We start from the raw sequence: 21,512 nt of genomic DNA, 5'->3' as shown, positions 1-21,512 counted from the left end.
GCATATGCAAGGGCCTGGTGAGCGCTGTTCAGTCCTCTGGGCAGTATGACCACTTCCCAAGGTCGTTGGCTGCTGAAGTGGGGATTTCTCAAGGCATATCAGAGCTGCCTCTCCCTCCACTTCCGTGAAGTCGTGCTGTTTGTTGCCATAGTTGCCCAGGGGGTAAGTCCATCTGAGCTTGATCTAGCACTCCCTCAAGGCTGTTGTGATCTGTCAGAACTGTTGTCTGCGGGCCAGGGTGGCTTGGGACACATGCTGGAAGAGGGAACACATTGCACCCTGGAAAGTGACTGTCACTGCTCCTGGCATTCTGAAGGACCAGTTCCTTGATTTTGAAAGACCTGAATTTGGCCAGTATGTCTTTCTGGTGCCTATGTTCTCCTTGTAGCTGTTGGCCCACCCTGTGCCCTCGCTTCAGCGGTACCTCTCAACCGTTATCTCCCAGGTCACCGGAGAAGAGGCCCACCATGCTCTCCAGGTCAGGTCCCTCCCTTCCCTCTTCCAGGCCCCTCACTCTTATGTTATCTCTACGGGAGCGGTTCTCTAAATCCTCACGTGTGAGCAGGGTGGTGCTCAATTGGGCGGCCAGCTCAGCAGTTCCCTCCTCCAGGGGTTTCACTTGACCTTCCAGCTCCTGGAATTTCTTCTCCAGGTCCAGGGTGCGCATACCAACCGAGTCCACGTCGGCTTGGAGCGCCACAAGCTTCATACCCATCTCGGCTCTGAACGACTCGCCAATATCAGATTTGATGTCCTCCCTGACCTCACTCTTGAATTTCCTCAGGGTAGCCAGCAGGTTCTCCCGAGTGAGTGTCATCCCCTCTGTTGTGGGAGCTCTCCCCTCTTTCTCTTCAGGCCTGGTTGAGGTAAAGTAGCTAGTGACTCTACTGGTGTCTTTTTCAGTGGCATAGAGACACAGGTCTCGGACAGCGTGGTACCGCCCCCTCTCTGTTTGCAAGTAAGGCTTAGGCTATGTAGTCCAGGGTACGTTGAGGTGTTCACCTTCAGCTCAGGATCCTTCAGCACAGAGCCTCAAGGGTTATGTGGTTCGAGTTAGGGTGCTGCACCACCTGGGAGGTGTCCCTCCCATCAAAGGACACACCTCCGCTCGTTAAGGCCGCACTGCTGCAGAAAAGTCAATCCCCAGCCTGGGGGTTAGAGTCAGTTTCTTTTGGGGCCTTGCCAAAGCCACAACGTTCCGCTGGGCCCGGGGGCACAGTCAGGGGTCAAGCTCCAGGGGGTACCCCTCTGCGGTATTCGCTGGTGCAGTCCTACCTGTAGCTTACTTACCAATGGGGCTTCTCCCCTCAACAGCCCTGTGAGGCAGCGGGAGGCCCAGTCATTTATGGGTGCTGTGGTGCCTGATAGATGCTCTCCTCAAGAGAGGGCCCTCTACTTCCCGGCCAGGATCAAGTCTCTGCAGTAGCAACCCCAGGAGGGAGTCTTACACGGTGCGGGAGGTCATGCGGGTGCCATGTTAGGGTCAGGCAAAGACGTGGGTCGGCAGCGTCCTGGGGCCCCGCCAGGTCTCAGGATCCCACCCAGGGGGCAAATTCCATGATCGCTCCCCCCGTTATAGCCTACAGGTACACTCCCACCTAGACTGAGAGCCGGGCATTATGTACTCCTCTCCCACGGCCCCATAGAGCAAAGGGGATGGTCGCTGCTTCTGCTGGGGCTCAGTTCTCACTGACTCACCGCCCTGGGCACCAGCAATCCATTCCAGTGGGGGCTGGTCTGCTTACAGTTGCCCTCTCACTACGCCCAAGGATCGCTCTGATCAAGAGACTCAGTCCCAGCGTGGCACTCAATGCTTTGCAGCGGCTTCTGTCATCTTGCTACGTTCCTCCTCGAGCAGGCCGCCAAGCCCCAACCCCGAAGTGGTTCTCCTGCAGCCTCTTTGGTGGTACATTTAGTGTCCGCCTGTCCTTGCATGCATTATTCCGCAATCCCCAGATGTTCTTCTATGCTTTCTGAATGTCGTGGGGACTAGATTCATGGGGCTCTGAGCGGAGCCGGTCGGAATCACGTCCTCGCTGCCATGATGGCTGTCCATGCCCCCGTTATCTTCTTTTTGAACTGCTGTTCAGAGTAATTTTGATGGTTATCCAAAGGGAGTTTATTCCATGCCAAGAGGCCTAGATAGGAGAAAGAGCGACCACCAGTTTTTGGGCAGCAGATCCTAGGTACTTGAGCCAATACTCTGTTGGAAGAATATAAGGGCAATGTGAGTGTATCCTAGCTGACATATATCTAGGGCCAGATATATGTAGCACTTTAAAAGTCAAAACCAGATTTGTAAGCAAGATTTGATTGAGCCAATTCAAGGCACAAAGGTGTGAGGAAATATGGGCCTCCAACAAGAGCTTGAGCGTTAGGCAAGCAGCAGCATTTCATATTACCTGTAGTTTATTTACTCGATACTGTGGAGGATGCAAACTCATAAAGTGCTTTTGCATAATCCTGCCTAGCCATAATAACGGCTAAAATCGCAGTTTTCCTAGCTGGAAGGGAGAAAAACTGCAAAAGCTTTTTAGCATTACACAGAAGGCAAAACATGTTTCTACCAGAGTGTAAATTTGCTTTTAAAATGACAGCTGGATGTCAAACCTAACTCCCAGATTTTTGACTGCCTCAGTTTGCGGACCTGGTGGGGAAGCTCCATTTGCCAGTCTAAAGAAAAGTTTTGGGCTGAAGCATTACATGTTAGATGGTTCAAGTGCATCAATTGGAAGTCTACAGCAAAACATGATTTAATGGAATCTGTTGAAATAACTTCACCATCACTAAAGGAGAAGAAGAGCTACATATCATCAATGTAGCAAATTATTTTAGCATCAAATGTCTCTACCAGGGAAGTCAACTGAGTTATATAGATATTAGACAGCATTGGGCTAAGGACAGAGCTCTCACAAACCCCATCCATTTGTTTTATAATGCCTCAAGAGAATGGAGGTGTGCACACATCCTGATCCCTGTCTTCTAAGGAAGACTTTAGCCACCTCAATGCCCCACCATCAATTCCTACTTCCTGGAGGAATGCTCACACCATTAAATTGAAGATTTCTCCCTTACGTAGGCTATTGGCTCTGTGGAATTGTTCACAATTCAAAAAACGTCTCTTGATATATTGCAGTTTCATCAATCCTGCCTTCATAATCTCTTTTGACTTTTTTGACCAAAGACTAATATTTCTAGTTGGGCCACCTTGTATTTGTGTTTATCTTCCATTTGCTATCCTTTGCATCCGTGAGAACTACAAAAAGTATCATCATATAATTCCATACCTCACCAATGCAACACAAAAGGCAGACAAATGGCAGCAGATGGGTAATGCAGTTAGTGCATTGGGGGACGATAACCGGATCATCATTGAAATCAAAACGAAGTGGTAGGATGGGAGGAGACGGGTGAAGGAGATGTTCACAAAGATAGAGGTGACCAGAGCTATCCCTGCAGGACAAACTGGAACTTGTCCGTCTATCACCCTATCCACCAAGCACCTTCACCGGTTGCCTGTGACTGATGACCGCCACAGTCGAGGCGGAGGCTTCGCACTCATGGCAGAATCTTTGCAATAAGAAATTGCATTGCCAAGGTGCGAGGTGCAGAATGGGCTGTGAACGCAGACTGGGCACATACTCAGACCGGATCGGATGTACCACTGGACTCATTGTATCCATAGGACTTCAAGGAACAGAGTTTGGAGTCTGGAGCACTGTTTGCGCCCAGTAACAACGGCAACAACAGCAAGCCCAGTATCACAAAGCACAACAGGTGAGCGTGAGGTAGCGGGTGAAAAGTGTAAGCGGGTGAAAAGTGTGAGTGCACTCTCCACTAGGGAGGCTGCTAAGTGAGAGCTCGGCTATCCCGCTGAGGTGGCCCAGCTAGGTCTGGGTGCAGCTTGCAGGCTGCTTAACAGTATCGCTCAACTTTCAATCCGCCTGCCTGCCCTGCTTGCCCTGCTGTCCTGCTTGCCTTGCTTGCTTTGCTTGTCACGTTTGCTCACTTGCCTTGCTCACTCCATTCAAGGCTTTCAATACTAACTTATAAAACCTTATCTCTGTGACTTGCTGGCAGCTTACCTCCTGTTACAGTCTAACCATCCACACGCTTCTCTTGGCAAGGCAAGGCACTTTGCAAGTATCAAAACGGAACAAGAACAGCCATAATGGGTACAATCTCACCAAGAGCACCTTGAAGTCCACATCAAGGTCCATATTGCTGCTACGTAGCTCTTCATAAGGTAACCATTGGTTGCGTAGTGGTCACATAGTGGTTGGAAAGTGGGTAGGGCACATCGCCATAACATAACAGAAACACAACCACAACCCTTACCGAATTGTAACCAAAAAATACAAGGAAACATGAGGTCAGGCAGAGTAAGAAAGACTCCAATACACTCAAGATCACAGTCAACACAACAAAAAGAAAAAATGAGAGCTAGAGCGGGAGCAAGGATGATGACCCTCTTGGCTTTGATCTAGACACACAAAAAATAAAATGTGGAAAGCTTGAAGGAAAAAACGAAATAGCAAGGATCTAATGTTGATGTGTGATATATTCCCAACTTAATCAGTGATGTTCCTGTTTGTTTTGCATGTTCATTCATTATTCATGCTGAACATTTATTAAAGTGTCTCTTTCTTCTGAAGCTGCTGCATCGGGGATCATGTCTCTGTCATGCAATCAAGGAGCCAGGTTCAGAAGCTGACATCATAGGAGATATCAATACCACACAGATCTGTGGCTGGAATTGGTGAGTGTGACTTTTCATTTCACATTTTCATTGAGCACCTCAATGCTACAGTCTGGGCTGTCACATGTAGGTTTACATAAACTGGATCACATGTGAAACTTCAGATAGGTGAAAAGAACAATTGTTAAAACTGTTGTGTTGTAGCACATAATATACTTTGGCAAATACTTAATATGTTGTGACCTCTCAGTCAGGTGATGTAGACAATGAGTCACTTGATAATGCAGAACCATTGACCCATTGCGGGTTGTGGGCAATCTGAGGGAAGAACCCGATCCTCCTCCAAGCAGCAATATCTGCAGCCAGAACTTCTCAGCTAGACTAAGATGAGGAGGAAGAAGGAGCTGTATCTGGAGGACGACCTGAATGAGGGGAAGGGCATTGTTGGCGCACTGGCCAAAAGACAGAAGGTTACATCAGGTATGATCAGCATTGTACCTCCAATTAACCTTCTGAGGTGCAGTCAGCCTCACAGAGTTCACCTCCCCAATACAGCCATTGCCTCCTTACAGCCATCATGTTCATGATTGAGGCATTGAATCTCCCACACACTCCTTCCATGACAGTTCATCCCTGGCCTACTCTAAAGCATCTGAAGGACATAACACCCCTGGTGAGAAGCAGGTATGCCCATAGGCACAAATCTCCTACCCACAGCCTCCTACATGCCACCCACCTCTCCACGTGCTAGTGAACCTGACAGTCATATCAAAGGGCATCTCATGTGGAGGGGCATGGCAGATGCTTACGGATAATGTTTTTTCCAACAACAGTCTGATGTGAGGCAGGACATTCGAGCAATAGGGGCTACTCTGACATTTCAGACTCACTACAGGAAATCCTTTGGATGATTGACAGGCAGACCTATATCTTGGACAGTAATTTGAACAGTTACAGCATATTGAGGATGCACCATGACCAAATAACAATGTAGGGGGAAGAGAACGCAAGACACCATACCTTGGCCATTAAGATGATGGAGGGCATGTTGAAAATGTTTCAAAGTCTTCCTTCATTGTCAATACATGGAAGAGACCCAACACACCAACCTGCATCCCACCCCAACTAGCCACCTGCACCACATACCTGTACAGACAACCCGTACCTGCACAGGCATTTCCCCTACTTGTACAGGTAACCCCCTCTTGTACAGGCACACCACCACCTGTGCAGGCATTTCTCCCACCAGTACAAGTACCTTCCACCTCTACCGACACCCCCACCTGTACAGGCACCCCACCTTTACAAGCATCCTCCACATGTACAATCAGTTTTCCACCTGCACAGACACCCCACCAACTGTACTGGTCTCACCCTCCTCACCTGAGCAGATTAATGCACCTGCACAGGCAGATGCCACACACCCACTCACACATCGACACCAACCCAAAATGCACACTAATTTACAGAGATCCTCACCACTCCATATGCAAAGTAACTTGAAAGATATGTAAATGAATGTGCACCAATCAATACTTCAATCCTGAGTTTATTTATATTTGGTTATGTTCAAATGGTTACTCTGGTTGAAGGAAATAAACATGACTATAAATGTGTGTGAATACAACGTATTGATTTATAGGACCATCTGTTTTACAAGGTATCATGTTGAAAGCATAGCGAAACACCTACAGATGTAGACTTAAACATAGAATTCAATATATATAATGGGAAACACAAGACAGAGAGAGGATTTATAATAATATTTAATATTTAGCTCAAATTCCTAGATGAAAAAGGAAAACATCATAATTTTTAATAAATATTGTCCAATGGAAAGGAAGAAAGGGAAATTAAATATTTTAGAAGATTGGTGGAGGGAACTTTGAGAGGATTGGGCACCATAATAAAAACACATCAGGAGGTATCAGGGGAATCGTCTATGTACAAGGGATTAAAAATAAACATTGTCCAAACATAAGAGTCCATGGACAATGTGAAAATCAACGTCCTCTGCCCCAAGCTATATGTAGATTCACTATGAGTGGTCGATGGCCATCTTCACTGTCCTCTTTATGACTGTATTGAGATCCTCCACACATGTGGTACCATGTGCAGCGCAATAGAGTGCTACCTCTTTCAGCCATTTGAGCAGATTTTCTACTGAAGCAACACCTTCCTCAACGTGAATGGATTGTTTCTCAACCCGCGCGGTCGCAACCGCCGGCGTTGAGAAATCTCACTGGGAGGTGGTCTAGCATTGGATTTTCTTCGCTCACGCTCACCAACCTAACGTTGGCGAGCACGAGCAAGGAAAAAGCTCCACTTAGTGGAGTGGAGTTTTTCAGAACTCTGCATGCTCCGTGGAGCACTGAGTGTGGAAAACTCCACAAGCTCCGCAAAAAGAGCGCAGTTCACTGCCCAGGCCTGCGCTGTACATGGCAAGAGCCCCATTTTTAATTACAAGTCTGCTTTGTTGGTGCTGTACACAGCATATCATATGTGCTTTCTCAATACAGTTACCTAAAAATTGGAAATGACATACATGCCACTATTGAGAATATGTGTGCATGCAGTTCACATTGGATATGTATGTATTATTTGGAGTGACACAAGTGACGCAATGTCAGCCTTTAATTTATTTTACAACAAATGTTAGTAGTTATGACAAACAGCACACACAAAACCAACAATGGTCATTGTCAAATCCATTCACTCACCATAACGTACAATAGTTAAAAGTTGCTTGGTTCACTAGTCATGCTTATGCAAGTGCATTTTATCTATAAAATGCAACTTTAACAAAAATCTACTCTACAGTGTTCTGAAAAGTCCCAGGATTCCTTCAGAAAACAGCATCCCAATAGCCCCATTGATGCATAGAACTTATCATTTTTTATGCCGCTTCTCAGATAAAATGAAAGGTGACACACAACTCATGATGGTAGATCTCTCTCATCACTCACGTCCTATTTCAAGACACATAATGAAGTTCATGCTCTTATCAGCTCTTTGCTGCTCAAAGTCCTCCAGCTCCAGGCTGTCTTCATGACCCTCCTGTACATTGGGCCATGTGGGGCTGTTTTGAATGTGGCTGGGAGGAAACGTCCATGATGTCCTGCACCTTGATTACCGCACAATGTCACAGGTCCTCCCAGCACTTGCAGCACATTTTACCCCAACCAGGGTGCACACACACTACACTGCAGCATGTAGCGATACAACACCAGATTTGTGCATGCACTGCATTACTCAACTGGCTACCTGGGCCCAAATAAACTGACGGTACTTATTAAACACCCGCATGAGTAATGCCATTCAATTCAGATGCACCGAAGGGAGGTGAATTGCCATCAAGTCCCTTAGCCATGTTGGGAGCAGGATGGATGTACAAGAGCTGCAGGATGGTGGAGGATGTTGCTCTGAGTGAGGATTGTACCAAATGAACACCAAATGGCTACCTTCTTCTGTGTATTTTCATTGGTCTCTAGCCTGATTGTGAAGTCTCCACCCCAAGTGCCGAACCTCCCCCCTGAGTGCAGAACCTCCATCCTGAGTGCAGTACCTTCGCCTTGAGTTCAGAATGAAATCTTCGCACACAGGGTGGAGGTTCAGTGATCAGGCCAGGAACCAATTACAATAACACAGGAAGTGGCACCCAGGAAATTACAAACAGGATGTGTAAGTTCATCATTTGCATCTCAAGCAGACCATTCACTTCTCGTCAATTATTAATCATGCTTCCTGGAAGTACCCAAAAGACAGTCACATATAATAATAGATGCCATTAGACTTTAATTGTATGTGTGACACTTTGAACATCGCAAACACACATCCAAACAATCTTCTACTTTTAAGTTGGGCCCATGAAAAAGTCTCTTTATGAGCAGAGAAAATCCAGGTCATTAAACAGACACACTTGACGATAGCATATGATTGACTGACATAACAACACAGGCACATAAGTAGCAAAACACACAGATACAATATATATTTCCCTCCCTGTACATACATGTGTTAAAATGTTACGATTTATTAAACACAACTCCACACAAATACTTACTATAAAACACTTAGTTCTATCTGAGTACATCACATATGCAACTTGGAGATTTAATGAACATCATGCTACCTATCATTATACAATGTTGGTAAACAGTAGATCATGCCCACAATTATTTTAATTTTCCTAGACTTACTAGGTCTGCACAATGGACATCTGTGTCTCCAGCTCTGACATTAAGTTCGTAATGTAATTAACAGGATGTAGTTAGTTGCATTTTGATCATTAATTGTCTCTAAAATGTACAGTGAGTGGACCTATACGTTATCATCACTACCTGTCACCCCCATGCAACATATGTTAGTAAGGACAAATTGTAAAAGCTACAGTGTGCTCCACAGCATGGCACATATAAACCATGGGGGAAGCATGATTATTTGTAGCATGAGCAACCCAAAATTCAAAAGATGACAACTCTTATCCATATGTGGAATCTCATCTATTTCACATATACCTGTATCTTTTCATCTTGCACACAGTGCCAATACTCACTCACTCTATGCATGGACATGTCTCATTGTGACACTTGCTGCAGACATATTTTGAGATGTCTACTATCTGGGAAGAGCTCACACATACAATGGAGTCCTTTGAGTCTTTGCCCACATTAATGACTATTATAAGATATGTGTTGCATGTCCTATTGACAATAGCTGCTGTTTATGTACATTATGTATGGCTTACAGAGTAGTCTCGGGATGTAAGTTATAGAGAGCGGGGGGGGATTTACAAGCCCCCTGCACCAACAGTATGTCACTTTTCATGACGTACTGGTGGCACAGGTACCTCCTCCATATTTACAAGGACAGGAAAAGCCACCCTGTGTGACTTTTCCTCGCCTAGTAAATACGGCCCCTTCACACGCAGCACTTTGCGTTGAAGGGGCATTTCATGGGTCTTGCTGTGGGTGTTTCCACGCAACACCGATGGAACAAGACACATCTCCAGAGAAATCGTAAATCTGGAGATGCGTCTGAATGCTACACCACCCTATAGGTGGCGTAGCGAAGCGCAAGGAGGAGAAATGTTTGAATTTCTTTTTTTTTTCCTCTTTCAATGCGTTCTGCATTCTACAGCACGCATTGAAAGAGGATAATGCCTGTAGTGATTGTTTTTGTGCAGGAAGGTGCCCCTTCCTGTACAAAAACAATTTCACCACGAAGCAGGCATCCTTGCACCATGATGCAAGGGTGCCTGCACCAGCGCATGGCTGCAGTTTGTGCGCCAGGTCAGCAGAAGCACAGAGATGTGACATATTCTTGTAAATATGTTGTATCCCTGTGCTTCAGAAATGCCGCAGTGTGGCACAGCCAAAGGGCTTGCTGTGCCACGCTGGGGCAGTTCCTTGTAGATCTGCCCAAGAGTGTTTATTGTGCACCAATCCTCATTGGCAACAGACTGTGAAACCATGTAAGGCTTTAACACAACTGTTAGCTCAAGAGGAAAAAGTGTAAAGCAGCTGTTCATGCACTTGCATTCCCTGCCCTCTGGTTGTGAGGTACTGGGTTTTTAAGAACCGGCACAGAACCGGCAACTCAGCGGTGTCAGGGTACACCCAGAGACCTCGAGTCCTTCCTGATTCAGACCACAGAAACTTAGAGTCTTCTAGGTGAAGTCAAGGATCGATTTTATTGGCTGCAACCAAGGTAACAAGTGTCCTAGAAGTACAACACACGGGAAGTATATTCTCAGGAGACTGCTCAAATTTACAAAGTCAGGCTTCTCTTCTTATATAGAATTTTAAGCTTCAGGAAAACATTCTTGGTTTTACAGTAGATCATTGTCATATTTTCAATACAAAGAAAAAGCAGAGTCATGATGACATGTCCATATTTCACTTCGTGCTGCCTACAACAAATCACCCGGCAAGGCCCAACCTTTCATCAGATATCGGTGGACCCCCAATAAAAACGGGCACCTCCCCATCATAAAGCAAGTGAAGCAAAAAGAGCAGGGAAAGATGTGAGCAAGATACGGCAGGTGTGGGTGCGCTGAAATGGTTTTATGGCTTGTTGAGCCTTGATGCTATCTTGTTCGGCCACTGGGAGGGGAACTGACCTAACACGTTTGGCCTGGGGCAATGGTTCCAACTTGCACAGGTCATAGGAAAGTCGATTAGGGAGTACGTGTCCTTTTGGAATTGAATCTGGCTGGATTAAGGCCTATGTAAAGGGCAACTCACAAAATGGCTTCCATACATAAAATGGAAGCCAAGGGTTCAGAACGAAAATGATGATTTCGAGGTGAAATCGTCACTCAAATATGCTGAAAATGCTTGTACATGGTGTACTCGTCATTCTCGGTCTTTTGATACTAAATTCGTCATGTTACGATAAAGTTTTATTCTCGAGTCTGAATTATTACACGAGATCAGAATTTTCAGAACCACAAACCCTCCTTTTGCCCTTACATAGGCAATTAATCTATCCTCATGCTAATCTGAGTCCAGATCTATATTCCTAAAGTCATTGAGATGTTGCTGTAACATCATTCTAGTACTTAGTTCATCTCTTGATACAGGCTTCCTTACACATGATGTAACACAGAGGCCACATATTGCATGAGCACACTGTACGCACAGACAGAACAGGAAAAGAATGGCTAAGACCATCCCAATGACCATCAGAATTTTCCATCCCCAGGCGGATGGATACCAGTTCCCAGAACCATCCCATCAACGACCAATCTCCTTTATCTACATGAATGGATTCGGAAATCTTATGCAGTTTGGAGATGGCCTGGTACACTGTTGGAGCGTTATCTGGGATGAAAGCACAGCAACTCGATTGGATCAATCTACATACCCCACCTCGGTCTGCAAGTATGACATCTAAAGCGACCCTGTTCTGAAGGGTCATAAGTCGATCCGACTGGAGCTCAGCAGTCAAGTTACTAAGGGCACCAGCAGTTTCAATCACGGTGGACTCAACTACCCTTGTCAATTGCCTTATGTTCCTGCTGTTAGCCATGGATCCCCAGAACGGCAGAAAACCCTTTGCAAAGTCCCCAAATTCTTGACCTGCAGTGTCCTCTTCACTCAAGACACCTCTAACTACCCTTGTCTTGTGGTAATCTGCCGCTGCTGTGTAGGTGGGAGGCAACAGGAATGAAACAAAACATGAGCCCGAAAAGTCAGGGGGCAACCATGTATAGGCTCTATCATGGCAGATGAAATAGATACCCTTAGCTGCTAAAAACGAAGGGGAAGTCTGGGCTGCAAAAACATACATTTTAGTGCAGATACTCTTCCCTAACTGAGCTCTGGGATTTGTGCCATTACCTTGCAGACACAGGTGACCCTGATGGGGCACAATCCAAATCAGGGAAGATCTCTTAGCTTGCTGTTTCTCACTCAGAGTAGCTCCATATCCAGTTAAGTTCCATCCTATGTATACCAGTGTCTCATCTCTCGGGATAGTCTCATAAGAAATACCTTCCTTAATCATGTCTACTATACCCTTAACCAGAGCACTATTTTTAGGATTGTCTGTTACAGAACGTAGGGGGTAGACTTCATGTGTGTATATGAACATTGTTATGTATGCCCACACAGAAACATTGTGGCTAAAAGGCAGGACCAGATAAGGAATACCTTTATCCGTTGTGTGAGGCATAAGACCGCACACCCAACAGTTAGTTGTGTTCATTACAAGTTGGTGTTGGTGCAAGAGCTGAACAAAGGAGTTATTAATGAACTCCAATCTCCTATTGGATTCATGGTCAGGAAGAGGGTGGAAAGAATGAGAGGAAACAGTAGGAGGAGGTAGGGGTGATGCAGTGGGTGCAAATGTTACACGAAAAGTGAATAAAACGTAACTTATTAAAAATATCATCATACTGAATAACATACAAATGCACAATATTAAAAAGCTTTTCTTTGTAATCACTTTACATAATTTGCGTTTAAAGTTCGTTGGTTTGGCAGGTCTCTCCATCTCGGAAAACTCCATCCTCTCTAAAGTGCTGCCCGCGACGGGAGGTTGATTCTAATAAAGGAATGCTTCTGTCAGTCCAGGGCAGCTCCCTTAGACCAACCAGAACTGCCGACCTAACGTCGTCAGCTGCACTCAAAAGACTTTAAGCAATCGCGGCCCTAGCAGCGGAACCCGGATGGCGGTTCGAAAAACAAAAATAAGCAAGTTTTCTTCAGATGGGAGAGCTGCACTTAAAAAAATAGTACTTGGAAGGGAAGAAGAAATATCTTTTATTTGTCCATAGGTCTCGGTCTCAAATTGTAACGTTCTCTTCCGGGTACTGTTTGATCCTGGAACAAGAGTTCAGGCTCCGTAGTGTTTAATCGCTTGGGTGGTGGCACAGCCTCGTGCAAAATGTCTTCACTTTCACGTTCAGAGTTAGTTCCTTTTACACGTGCATCATTAAAAGGGATGACACGTGGCACGGTTTGAGGTTCTGGGTCAGCAACACCCTTCTGGACCCACTGGTCATATGGCGGAGATGAAGGGATTCTTTTGCAGTGGACCCCGTGGATCCAGTTGGCCTTCCCCTCCACTCGAACAGCCGATCTCGTGGAAAGAAGGACGAGGTGCGGTCCGGTCCACCTGGGCTGGTCGTTCTTAGTTCTCTGAAAGTTTTTAACAACGACCCAGGAGCCAGGGTCGATGGAGTGACCTGGAGTCTCAGAGACCTGAAGCAGGGTGTCGTGAACCTGTTGATGCAAAACATGCAGTTTAGCCGTCAATTCATACAAATAATCAAGCAAAACAGGGTGTTCAAGCTCGCTGAACTTGGTGGGTCGTGGCACTCCCCATATGTTGGCCGGGCGGCCAAAAACTATTTCGTAAGGCTAAGTTTCACTCGTGAGTGCACAGTCATTCTGGTGGACAGGAGTGCTAGGGGTAGAGCATCAGGCCATTTAAGACCTGTGCTCGCTTGGATTTTGGCCAGTTTAAGTTTTAAAGTGCCGTTGTAGCATTCTACTAATCCAGCTGATTGGGGTGATTTGCAGCGTGGAACTTCTGCCGAATACCTAGCCCTTCACACACTTTCTTCATCACACGACCCACAAATTCACTTCCATTATCAGACCAGACCATTCTAGGCATTCCAAACCTGGGGAAGTATTCTTTCACAAGGGCTTTTGCTGTGGACAAGGCAGTGTTGTCTTTCAGGGGATAGGCTTCTACCCATCTTGAGAAGGCACAAACAACAACGAGTACGTATTTTAAATTGTTGCACCTCTCCATGTGAATGAAATCTAGCTGCAAAACCTCGAACGGATACGTAGAAGGTGCAAAATGACCAGCTGGAGTTGGGGTTCCCCTACCAGGATTGTGCTTCAGAGATACCATGCAATTCTTGACGACATTCTCTGCACACTTGGGAATTCCTGAATTTTGCCATACTGGAGCCAACAACTCGCAAATCCCTTTTACACTGATATGAGCCATTCCATGAGCCATTGTAACCACTGCAAGCACATATGCATCGGGTAACAACCATCTCTGATGCTCTGATAATTCAATCCAACAACCATTTGCATCCATTCTACCCGTACTTTCTCTCCACGTGCTCAACTCTTTCTCAGTGGCCTCAGCTTGGATGGACTTCACACTCTCTACCGTGTCTTCACACATTCCAACATCACCAGTCCATCTTGCAGGACCTGCAACATACATTCGGCTCATCACATTCCTTGCAGTCTCTTTCGCGATTTCGTCAGCAAATGCATTTCCACGACCAACATCATCAGTCACCTTCTTGTGAGCACTACATTTCACAATCGCCACTTGCAGAGGCATGGTCAGTGATTCAAGAAGCTCATTCACCAACTGACCATGCTGAATCTTAGCTCCATGCGAAGTCAGGAACCCACGTTCTCTCCACAGTAGTCCAAAACTGTGAGCCACACAAAATGCATACTGACTGTCGGTATAGACAGTCACTTTCATTCCTTTTGACAACACGCATGCTCTTGTAAGTGCAATTAATTCTGCTGCCTGAGCTGAATTATGTGGGACACGTGCAGCTTCAACAATTGTATGCAAAGTCGTGACAGCATATGCTGCAGTCGTGTCACCATTCGGGAGCTTGAAGCATGAACCATCCACCCACAACGTACCATCACATTCAGCAAGAGGAGTGTCGGATAGATCTACTCTCCCTTTCGTCTCTTCCTCTGTTCTAAAAAAACAATTGTGCTGTTCTGAAACACCCGATTCCTCTACAATTGGCAACAATGTGGCTAGGTTTAAAGTATTGCACCTTTTTATGTGCACATGACTCGCTAACAATGTTAATTCGTAACCTGACAATCGAGCACTAGTTAAGTGCTGTGTGTTGGTTCTATTTAACAACGTGTCTACTGCATGCGGGATCATCACGACTAGTGTATTATTCATTACTAAACCAGCAGACTGTCGAATAGAAACAGCTGCTGCTGCTGTGGCTCTTAAACAACTTGGCAATGCTCTAGCCACTGGATCCAAAGTCAACGAAAAATATGCACATGGACGCTGTTTGTCCCCAAATAACTGAGTCAGAACTGACAATGCACAACCTTCCTTTTCATGGGCATTTAACGTAAAGGGCTTACTGTAGTTGGGGGTACCTAACACAGGAGCCGAACACAATGCTGTGCGTAATTCAAAAAAACTTTTCTGACACTCTTCAGACCAAGGAATAGGATTGGGTGTATCTTTACACGTTAATTGCCACCAAAGGTTTGGCTAATAACGAAAAATTTGGAATCCACTGTCTACAGTACGATGTAATGCCCAAGAAAGCACGCACTTCTCTCTGCGTTTTTGGCACACTCAATTTCGCTATTGCCTGAATTCTCTCTGGGGTCAGTTTCCTTCCCTCCTTCGATAAGAGGTGACCTAGGTAGGTCACTTCTTGTCGGCAATATTGCAGTTTGGAAAGTGACACCTTGTGATGTAAATCACACAGATGGCGCAACAATGACATCGTGGCCTCTTTACAAATTTCCTCAGTGTCTGCAGCAATGAGCAAATCATTGACGTACTGTACAAGAGTAGCACCTTCAGGTAAAACAATCGTATCAAGCTGTGTTTTTAGAGCTTGACTATATATTGATGGACTTTCACAGTAGCCCTGAGGAGCGCGTTTAAAGCAGAAGCTGCGACCTCCTAAACTGAAGTAAAAAATATCCCTGCTCTCCTCAGCAATCGGGATGCTGAAGAAAGCATTCTTCAGGTCAATCACCGAAAACCAAGTGGCAGAAGCTGGAATCATAGTCAATAATGTAGTAATGTCGGGGACAACTGGAAATTGTGGCACCACTATTTTATTCACCTCTCTGAGATCAATCACAAATCTGTACACAGGTGGCTGAGAGGGATCAGTTCGTTTTAAAACAGGCAGAACAGGACTATTGCAAACGTTGCCTCGTGTTTCTTCAATCACATCTTTTTCAATCAATTCGTAAACGATCGCTAGCAAAGCTTTTTCTCCTTCACTAGAGATTCTATATTGGGGAATTCGTGGCATTTGAACATTGGGTTTCAATGTTACAACATATGGCGGTATTTCTAAAAGACCCACATCATTAGGACCAACAGCCCAAAGAATATCTGGAAGAAACGACAATTCTGCTGGAAGTTTATCCCTTGACAGATACATGGGAGAAACCACTTTCTTACCTAAAGTAAGTTGTACTCCTGAAGGCGAACAGTACAAAGTTGCATACAATCTTAACAGATCCAATCCTAGCAAGTTTTCACCACAACCTGTTGTCAGAAAAAGGGGTGCTTCGAATTCGCAAGGACCAACAGAAAGAGACAAAGGGTCAGAAATCGGATTTCTAACTGGGGCGCCAGAAAAACCTACAGAAACATTCATTTCGCCAGACAAAGGTGCGCCAGGGAGTTTGGAGTGCATAATAGAACTCTTTGTAGCACCAGTATCCAACAGAAAAGGCTCTGACAAACCTGATGTAATCACCTCAACGTAAGGTCCACTCTGATCTACTGGAACTGAAACAACTTCCTCTCTTTGTCTATGGCTGTCCTAGCAATCATTACCTTCCAAATACTCATCTTCTGTATAATAATCATCAACATAGTATTGAGCTGTCCTGTCAGATGCGTTGTTCTGCTGATCGAACCTATTCAGAGAATTTTGGGGTGGAAGGGGACGTGCGTTCTGGGGGACGTTTCCACATCCTCTACCTCTAGGCTCTTGTTGAACACCACGACCTCTTACACTAGAACCACCATTTGCACGCTGTAACAAAATAGGACAACTATACTTGAAATGACCCTCTTCTTTACAATACGAACACTGAGTGGGGCCTACAGGGACACGTGGCTGAGTGTACTCGACTCTTTGCGAGTTCCTCTGATATTGTTGAGGCTGCTGAAAATTATTCTGATAGTTATTGTGACCACTATGGTTTTGACCACTACCACCACGTGGCGGATATGCTTGCTGTAACAAAACCTTCGTTTTCAACTCCTTGGTTTTCTTTTCTGCTCTATCTTTCTCGTCCTTGTCTCTATTTTCGTAATATTGTGCAGTAGCCAATATCTGGGCTGAAGATGAAACAGCCCAAGAACTTTCTGAATCCTTTAACTTTTTACACAATTCTGGAAGTAGATTGTGCATGAATTTATCGACGAACAATCTCTGACCACCTTCTGTGGTCATATCTTGACCGGTAGTGAGACAAAATATCGAAATTAAAATATCGATATACAATAATATCGATGTTTTAATTTCGATGGTATAGAATATCGATGTCCAAAATATCGACAGACAGAATATCGTTTTTTTAAGGTATGTATGTAAATAATATCGAAAATATCGAAATTTAGTAATATCTAAAATTTGTTTAGTGTTATGTATTTTATTATTTTGTTTATATGTTTGTTAAATATGTTTTGTAATGTATGTTTGAAAATTAGTAAATTTGTTTACATTTTGCGTTTTAGTATCAGAGCGGGTTGTGGGTTTATAGGGGAATAGGGTGGGAAGTAATTTAATAATAATTAATTAATTAATATATTTTTGTAAATATTAATAATTAATTGGTAATTAATGTATATTAATTAGTTAATTACATTAATTAGAGTTAATGTTTTAATATATATACATTTTTGTTATTGTTAATTAATTAATTGGTAATTAAATAATATTAATTAGTACAATAAATTAATTAGAGTTAATGTGCTAATATATTTAATTTATTGTTATTGTTAATTAATAATTAATTGGTAATTAAATATTATTAATTATTTAATTAAATTAATTAGAGTTAATGTGCTAATATATTTATTGTTTTTGTTATTGTTAATTAATAATTAATTGGTAATTAATAATTATTAAGTGATTAAATGATGTGATTTATTTATGTGTAGTGGGTTGTGTGTTTATAGGTGGATAGGGTGTGATATAATTAAACTTAATAAATTAAAGCGATTGGATTTATTTGTTGGTATTTATTGTTAATTAATTAGTAATTAATATGTGTTAATTAGTTCATTTATAATTACATCAATTTAGTAATATTAATTATTATTAATTGATTAATTGAAATTTATATTAATTGTCTTTTTTATATGTGTAGTGTGTTGTGTGTTAAAGTGGGAGTAGTGTGGGAATTAATTTTTACCCCCATGCTATCCAACGCTTTCCCTACTGTTGCACCCTCTGGAGTGTGAATAGTAATTTTTACCCCTACGCTATCCACCGGGGAAACAACCTTTACAACGAAATTTTTACAACGCACTACCATTACAACGAAATTTTTACAACGCAAAAACCATTACAACGCATGTGTTTACAACCGATGTTTTTACAACGCGGGTACCTTTACAACGCATACCATTACAACGTAAGTATAGGTAAGTATATAATAATATTTTAAATTTTATATGTTTTAGTTTTTTTAAGGGGTATTTTTAGGGTTCAGGGTCAGTTTTCAGTTTTTGGGTAAAAGGGTATTTTTAGTGTTCAGGGTCAGTTTTCAGTTTTTGGGTAAAGGGGTATTTTTAGGGTTCAGGGTCAGTTTTCAGTTTTTGGGTAAAGGAGTATTTTTAGGGTTCAGGGTCAGTTTTCAGTTCTTGGGTAAAGGGGTATTTTTTGGGTTCAGGGTCAGTTTTCAGTTTTTGGGTAAGGGGTATTTTTAGGGTTCAGGGTCAGTTTTCAGTTTTTGGGTAAAGGGGTATTTTTTGGGTTCAGGGTCAGTTTTCAGTTTTTGGGTAAAGGGGTATTTTTAGGGTTCAGGGTCAGTTTTCAGTTTTTGGGTAAAGGGGTATTTTTAGGGTTCAGGGTCAGTTTTCAGTTTTTGGGTAAAGGGGTATTTTTTGGGTTCAGGGTCAGTTTTCAGTTTTTGGGTAAAGGGGTATTTTTAGGGTTCAGGGTCAGTTTTCAGTTTTTGGGTAAAGGGGTATTTTTAGGGTTCAGGGTCAGTTTTTAGTTCTTGGGTAAAGGGGTATTTTTAGGGTTCAGGGTCAGTTTTGGGTTTTTGGGTAAAGGGGTATTTTTAGGGTTCAGGGTCAGTTTGGGGTTTTTGGGTAAAAGGGTATTTTTAGGGTTCAGGGTCAGTTTTGGGTTTTTGGGTAAAGGGGTATTTTTAGGGTTCAGGGTCAGTTTTGGGTTTTTGGGTAAAGGGGTATTTTTAGGGTTCAGGGTCAGTTTTGGGTTTTTGGGTAAAAGGGTATTTTTAGGGTTCAGGGTCAGTTTTGGGTTTTTGGGTAAAGGGGTATTTTTAGGGTTCAGGGTCAGTTTGGGGTTTTTGAGGTACAGGCGTGCAGGGTAAAAATAAAATAAATTTATATTTAAATTAAATCAATTAAATGAAATAAAAAAAAAAAAATTACATTAAATTATTACGTTTTTAATTTATTTTAAATGTATATGTATTAGTTTTAATTTTTTAATTATGTTTTAATGTTTTTATTTAATATTTGTAAATGTATATGTATTTTAAAATTATTTTTACATTATTATTAATATATTTAAAAAAACGATATTTTTATTTTCGATATTTTTGTACTACGATATTAATTTTTCGATATTTTTGTACTTACCTTTATGAAGATAGGACTCCGATATTTTTGATTTCGATATTTTTGTGTCGATATTTTTGTATGTAGATATTCTGTCTGTCGATATTATGTCATAGATTCATCTTGACCGCTGTGGTCGACAAATGTTTCTTCAAACCTGGTGAAGAAATCTGAGACCGTCTCATCTTTCTTCTGCTTACATGCAGACAACTTATCCCAATTTACACGTATTGCAGGCATTATCGTTTTCATGTAATCAACTATTTTACCAGGGAGTTCTGCTATTAAAGGCTCAGGTTTAGCACCACCAACTTGTCGGGCATCTGCAGCAGCAATATTAGCCCATGAGTCACCTAATTCCTGATCATGATCTGTATGACGAATCTTACCCCATAAAGGCTGTGGAACAACATTCCCAAATAACATGTCGATATAGGCTAAATTCATGATACATGACCCTGCAGTCTGTGACAACTCTTTGTAATACCCTGCAGGATTTTTCCGCGGATCAGGTAATGTCTGTTTAAGGGCTAAAACTTCAGCTCGCTTCCATGGGACATGTACCCATACACGCTGAAAGTGTGGCAGAATAGGGGGGTCAACAGTTGTGTCGCCCTCTCTCCATTGTGGGGGAACTTCTCTCATGGGGTATTGTCGTGCCTTTTTCCTACTAGATGTACCAGGCTCAGATTGTGACCCGGAACTGCTCCCCTTACTCCTATATGATAACAATATTTCAACCGCTCCCTCGACATCGGGACCTACGATCATGCCCTCTCCAAACTTGAACCGTACACGACACAACTCTTGTGGGTTGCATTCCAGATCATGGTCTTCCAAATCCTCACAAAGAAAAACACACATTTGTTCAAAAACATATCTCTGAGTCGGTGCTTCCCATTGACGGAAGACTTCCATGACGGACTCTACATCATACTTTACAGTATCCATAACCCATTTACGCGCTAAACGATCCAGTGAATCTCTCTCTTGATAGTCAGGCAGTCGACTTCGCAACTGTCTTTGTCCCATGTTAGGGGTCGTAGTAGGCGACCCGAAAAGAGGTGAGAAAATGTTAGTAACAGTGCTGGCCATTTTCTGCCGAACGGAAGGTGAAACTGAAGGAAGAACGGGTGGAAAAATGGGGTGAGATAGGGCAGGGGCAGAGACAATAGCAGAGGAAGCATCAGGAAAAATAGAAGGTGTACTAGGCAAAGTCGTAGAAAGCACAGGTGAAGCAGGTGTGATCGGTGGGCCTTGAGGAGGCTGCACCAAAGGAGCAGGAGCCAGCTGAAGAACAGCTGGTGGGTGCTGTGGGGGAACAGGAGGCACAGGTTGCACAACTAAAGGTTGCGGGGGTGCCGTGGCATTTTGCGCATAGGGGGGTGGCAAACTTAATAAATGCGACATTAAGGGATCCTTTTCACGCTCTTTTGCTGCCTCTTGCTGAAGAGACGGCAAAACTGGATAGCATTTATCTATTGCCATTTTACGTTGCCTGTGCAACTGCTCACTCATCTGCTCTTCTTCATTGTCTTTAAACTGCATAGCAGCTTGCATTACTGAAATACCCCTTTCTCTCTTATTTTTCTTCTCTAATTTAATTTCCTTCTGTTTGGCCTCTTTACGCCATAGACGAAAAGAGTCGAACATCGCCGGCCGGGCTTTCTTTTTGAAAAGTTTAACTTCGAGGTTATCCAGGATTTCGGTATCAAAGCTACCATATTGGGGCCATTTTAAAATACCATCTTTTCTGGTG

The 21,512-nt window shown here is 43.4% G+C and overlaps 1 protein-coding gene across 1 annotated transcript; it reads right to left on the bottom strand.

Moving 5' to 3' along the window:
* Positions 1-427: 427 nt before the first annotated feature.
* On the bottom strand, positions 428-12,697 carry LOC144763734 (uncharacterized). Its single transcript, XM_078649650.1, has 2 exons — positions 11,417-12,697; positions 428-970 (listed from the first exon to the last, which is right to left on the bottom strand). Exons 1-2 carry the CDS (start codon positions 12,695-12,697, stop codon positions 428-430), a joined length of 1,824 nt encoding a protein of 607 aa, XP_078505776.1.
* Between the last annotated feature and the right edge of the window lie 8,815 nt (positions 12,698-21,512).

The sequence above is a fragment of the Lissotriton helveticus genome, chromosome 1_1, assembly GCF_964261635.1.
Source record: "Lissotriton helveticus chromosome 1_1, aLisHel1.1, whole genome shotgun sequence".
Taxonomy (NCBI): Eukaryota; Metazoa; Chordata; class Amphibia; order Caudata; family Salamandridae; genus Lissotriton; species Lissotriton helveticus.
This window is presented reverse-complemented; position numbering and strand designations above follow the sequence as displayed.

What these genes read in the sequence shown, in the direction of transcription:
- LOC144763734 (XM_078649650.1), bottom strand. Translation starts at nt 12,697, where the DNA reads ATGGAGAGACCTGCCAAACCAACGAACTTTAAACGCAAATTATGTAAA. An exon ending in TGGGATGGTTCTGGGAACTG is followed by an intron (nt 971 to 11,416) that starts GTATCCATCCGC and finishes TGGACTACATAG; the next exon opens with CCTAAGCCTTACTTGCAAAC.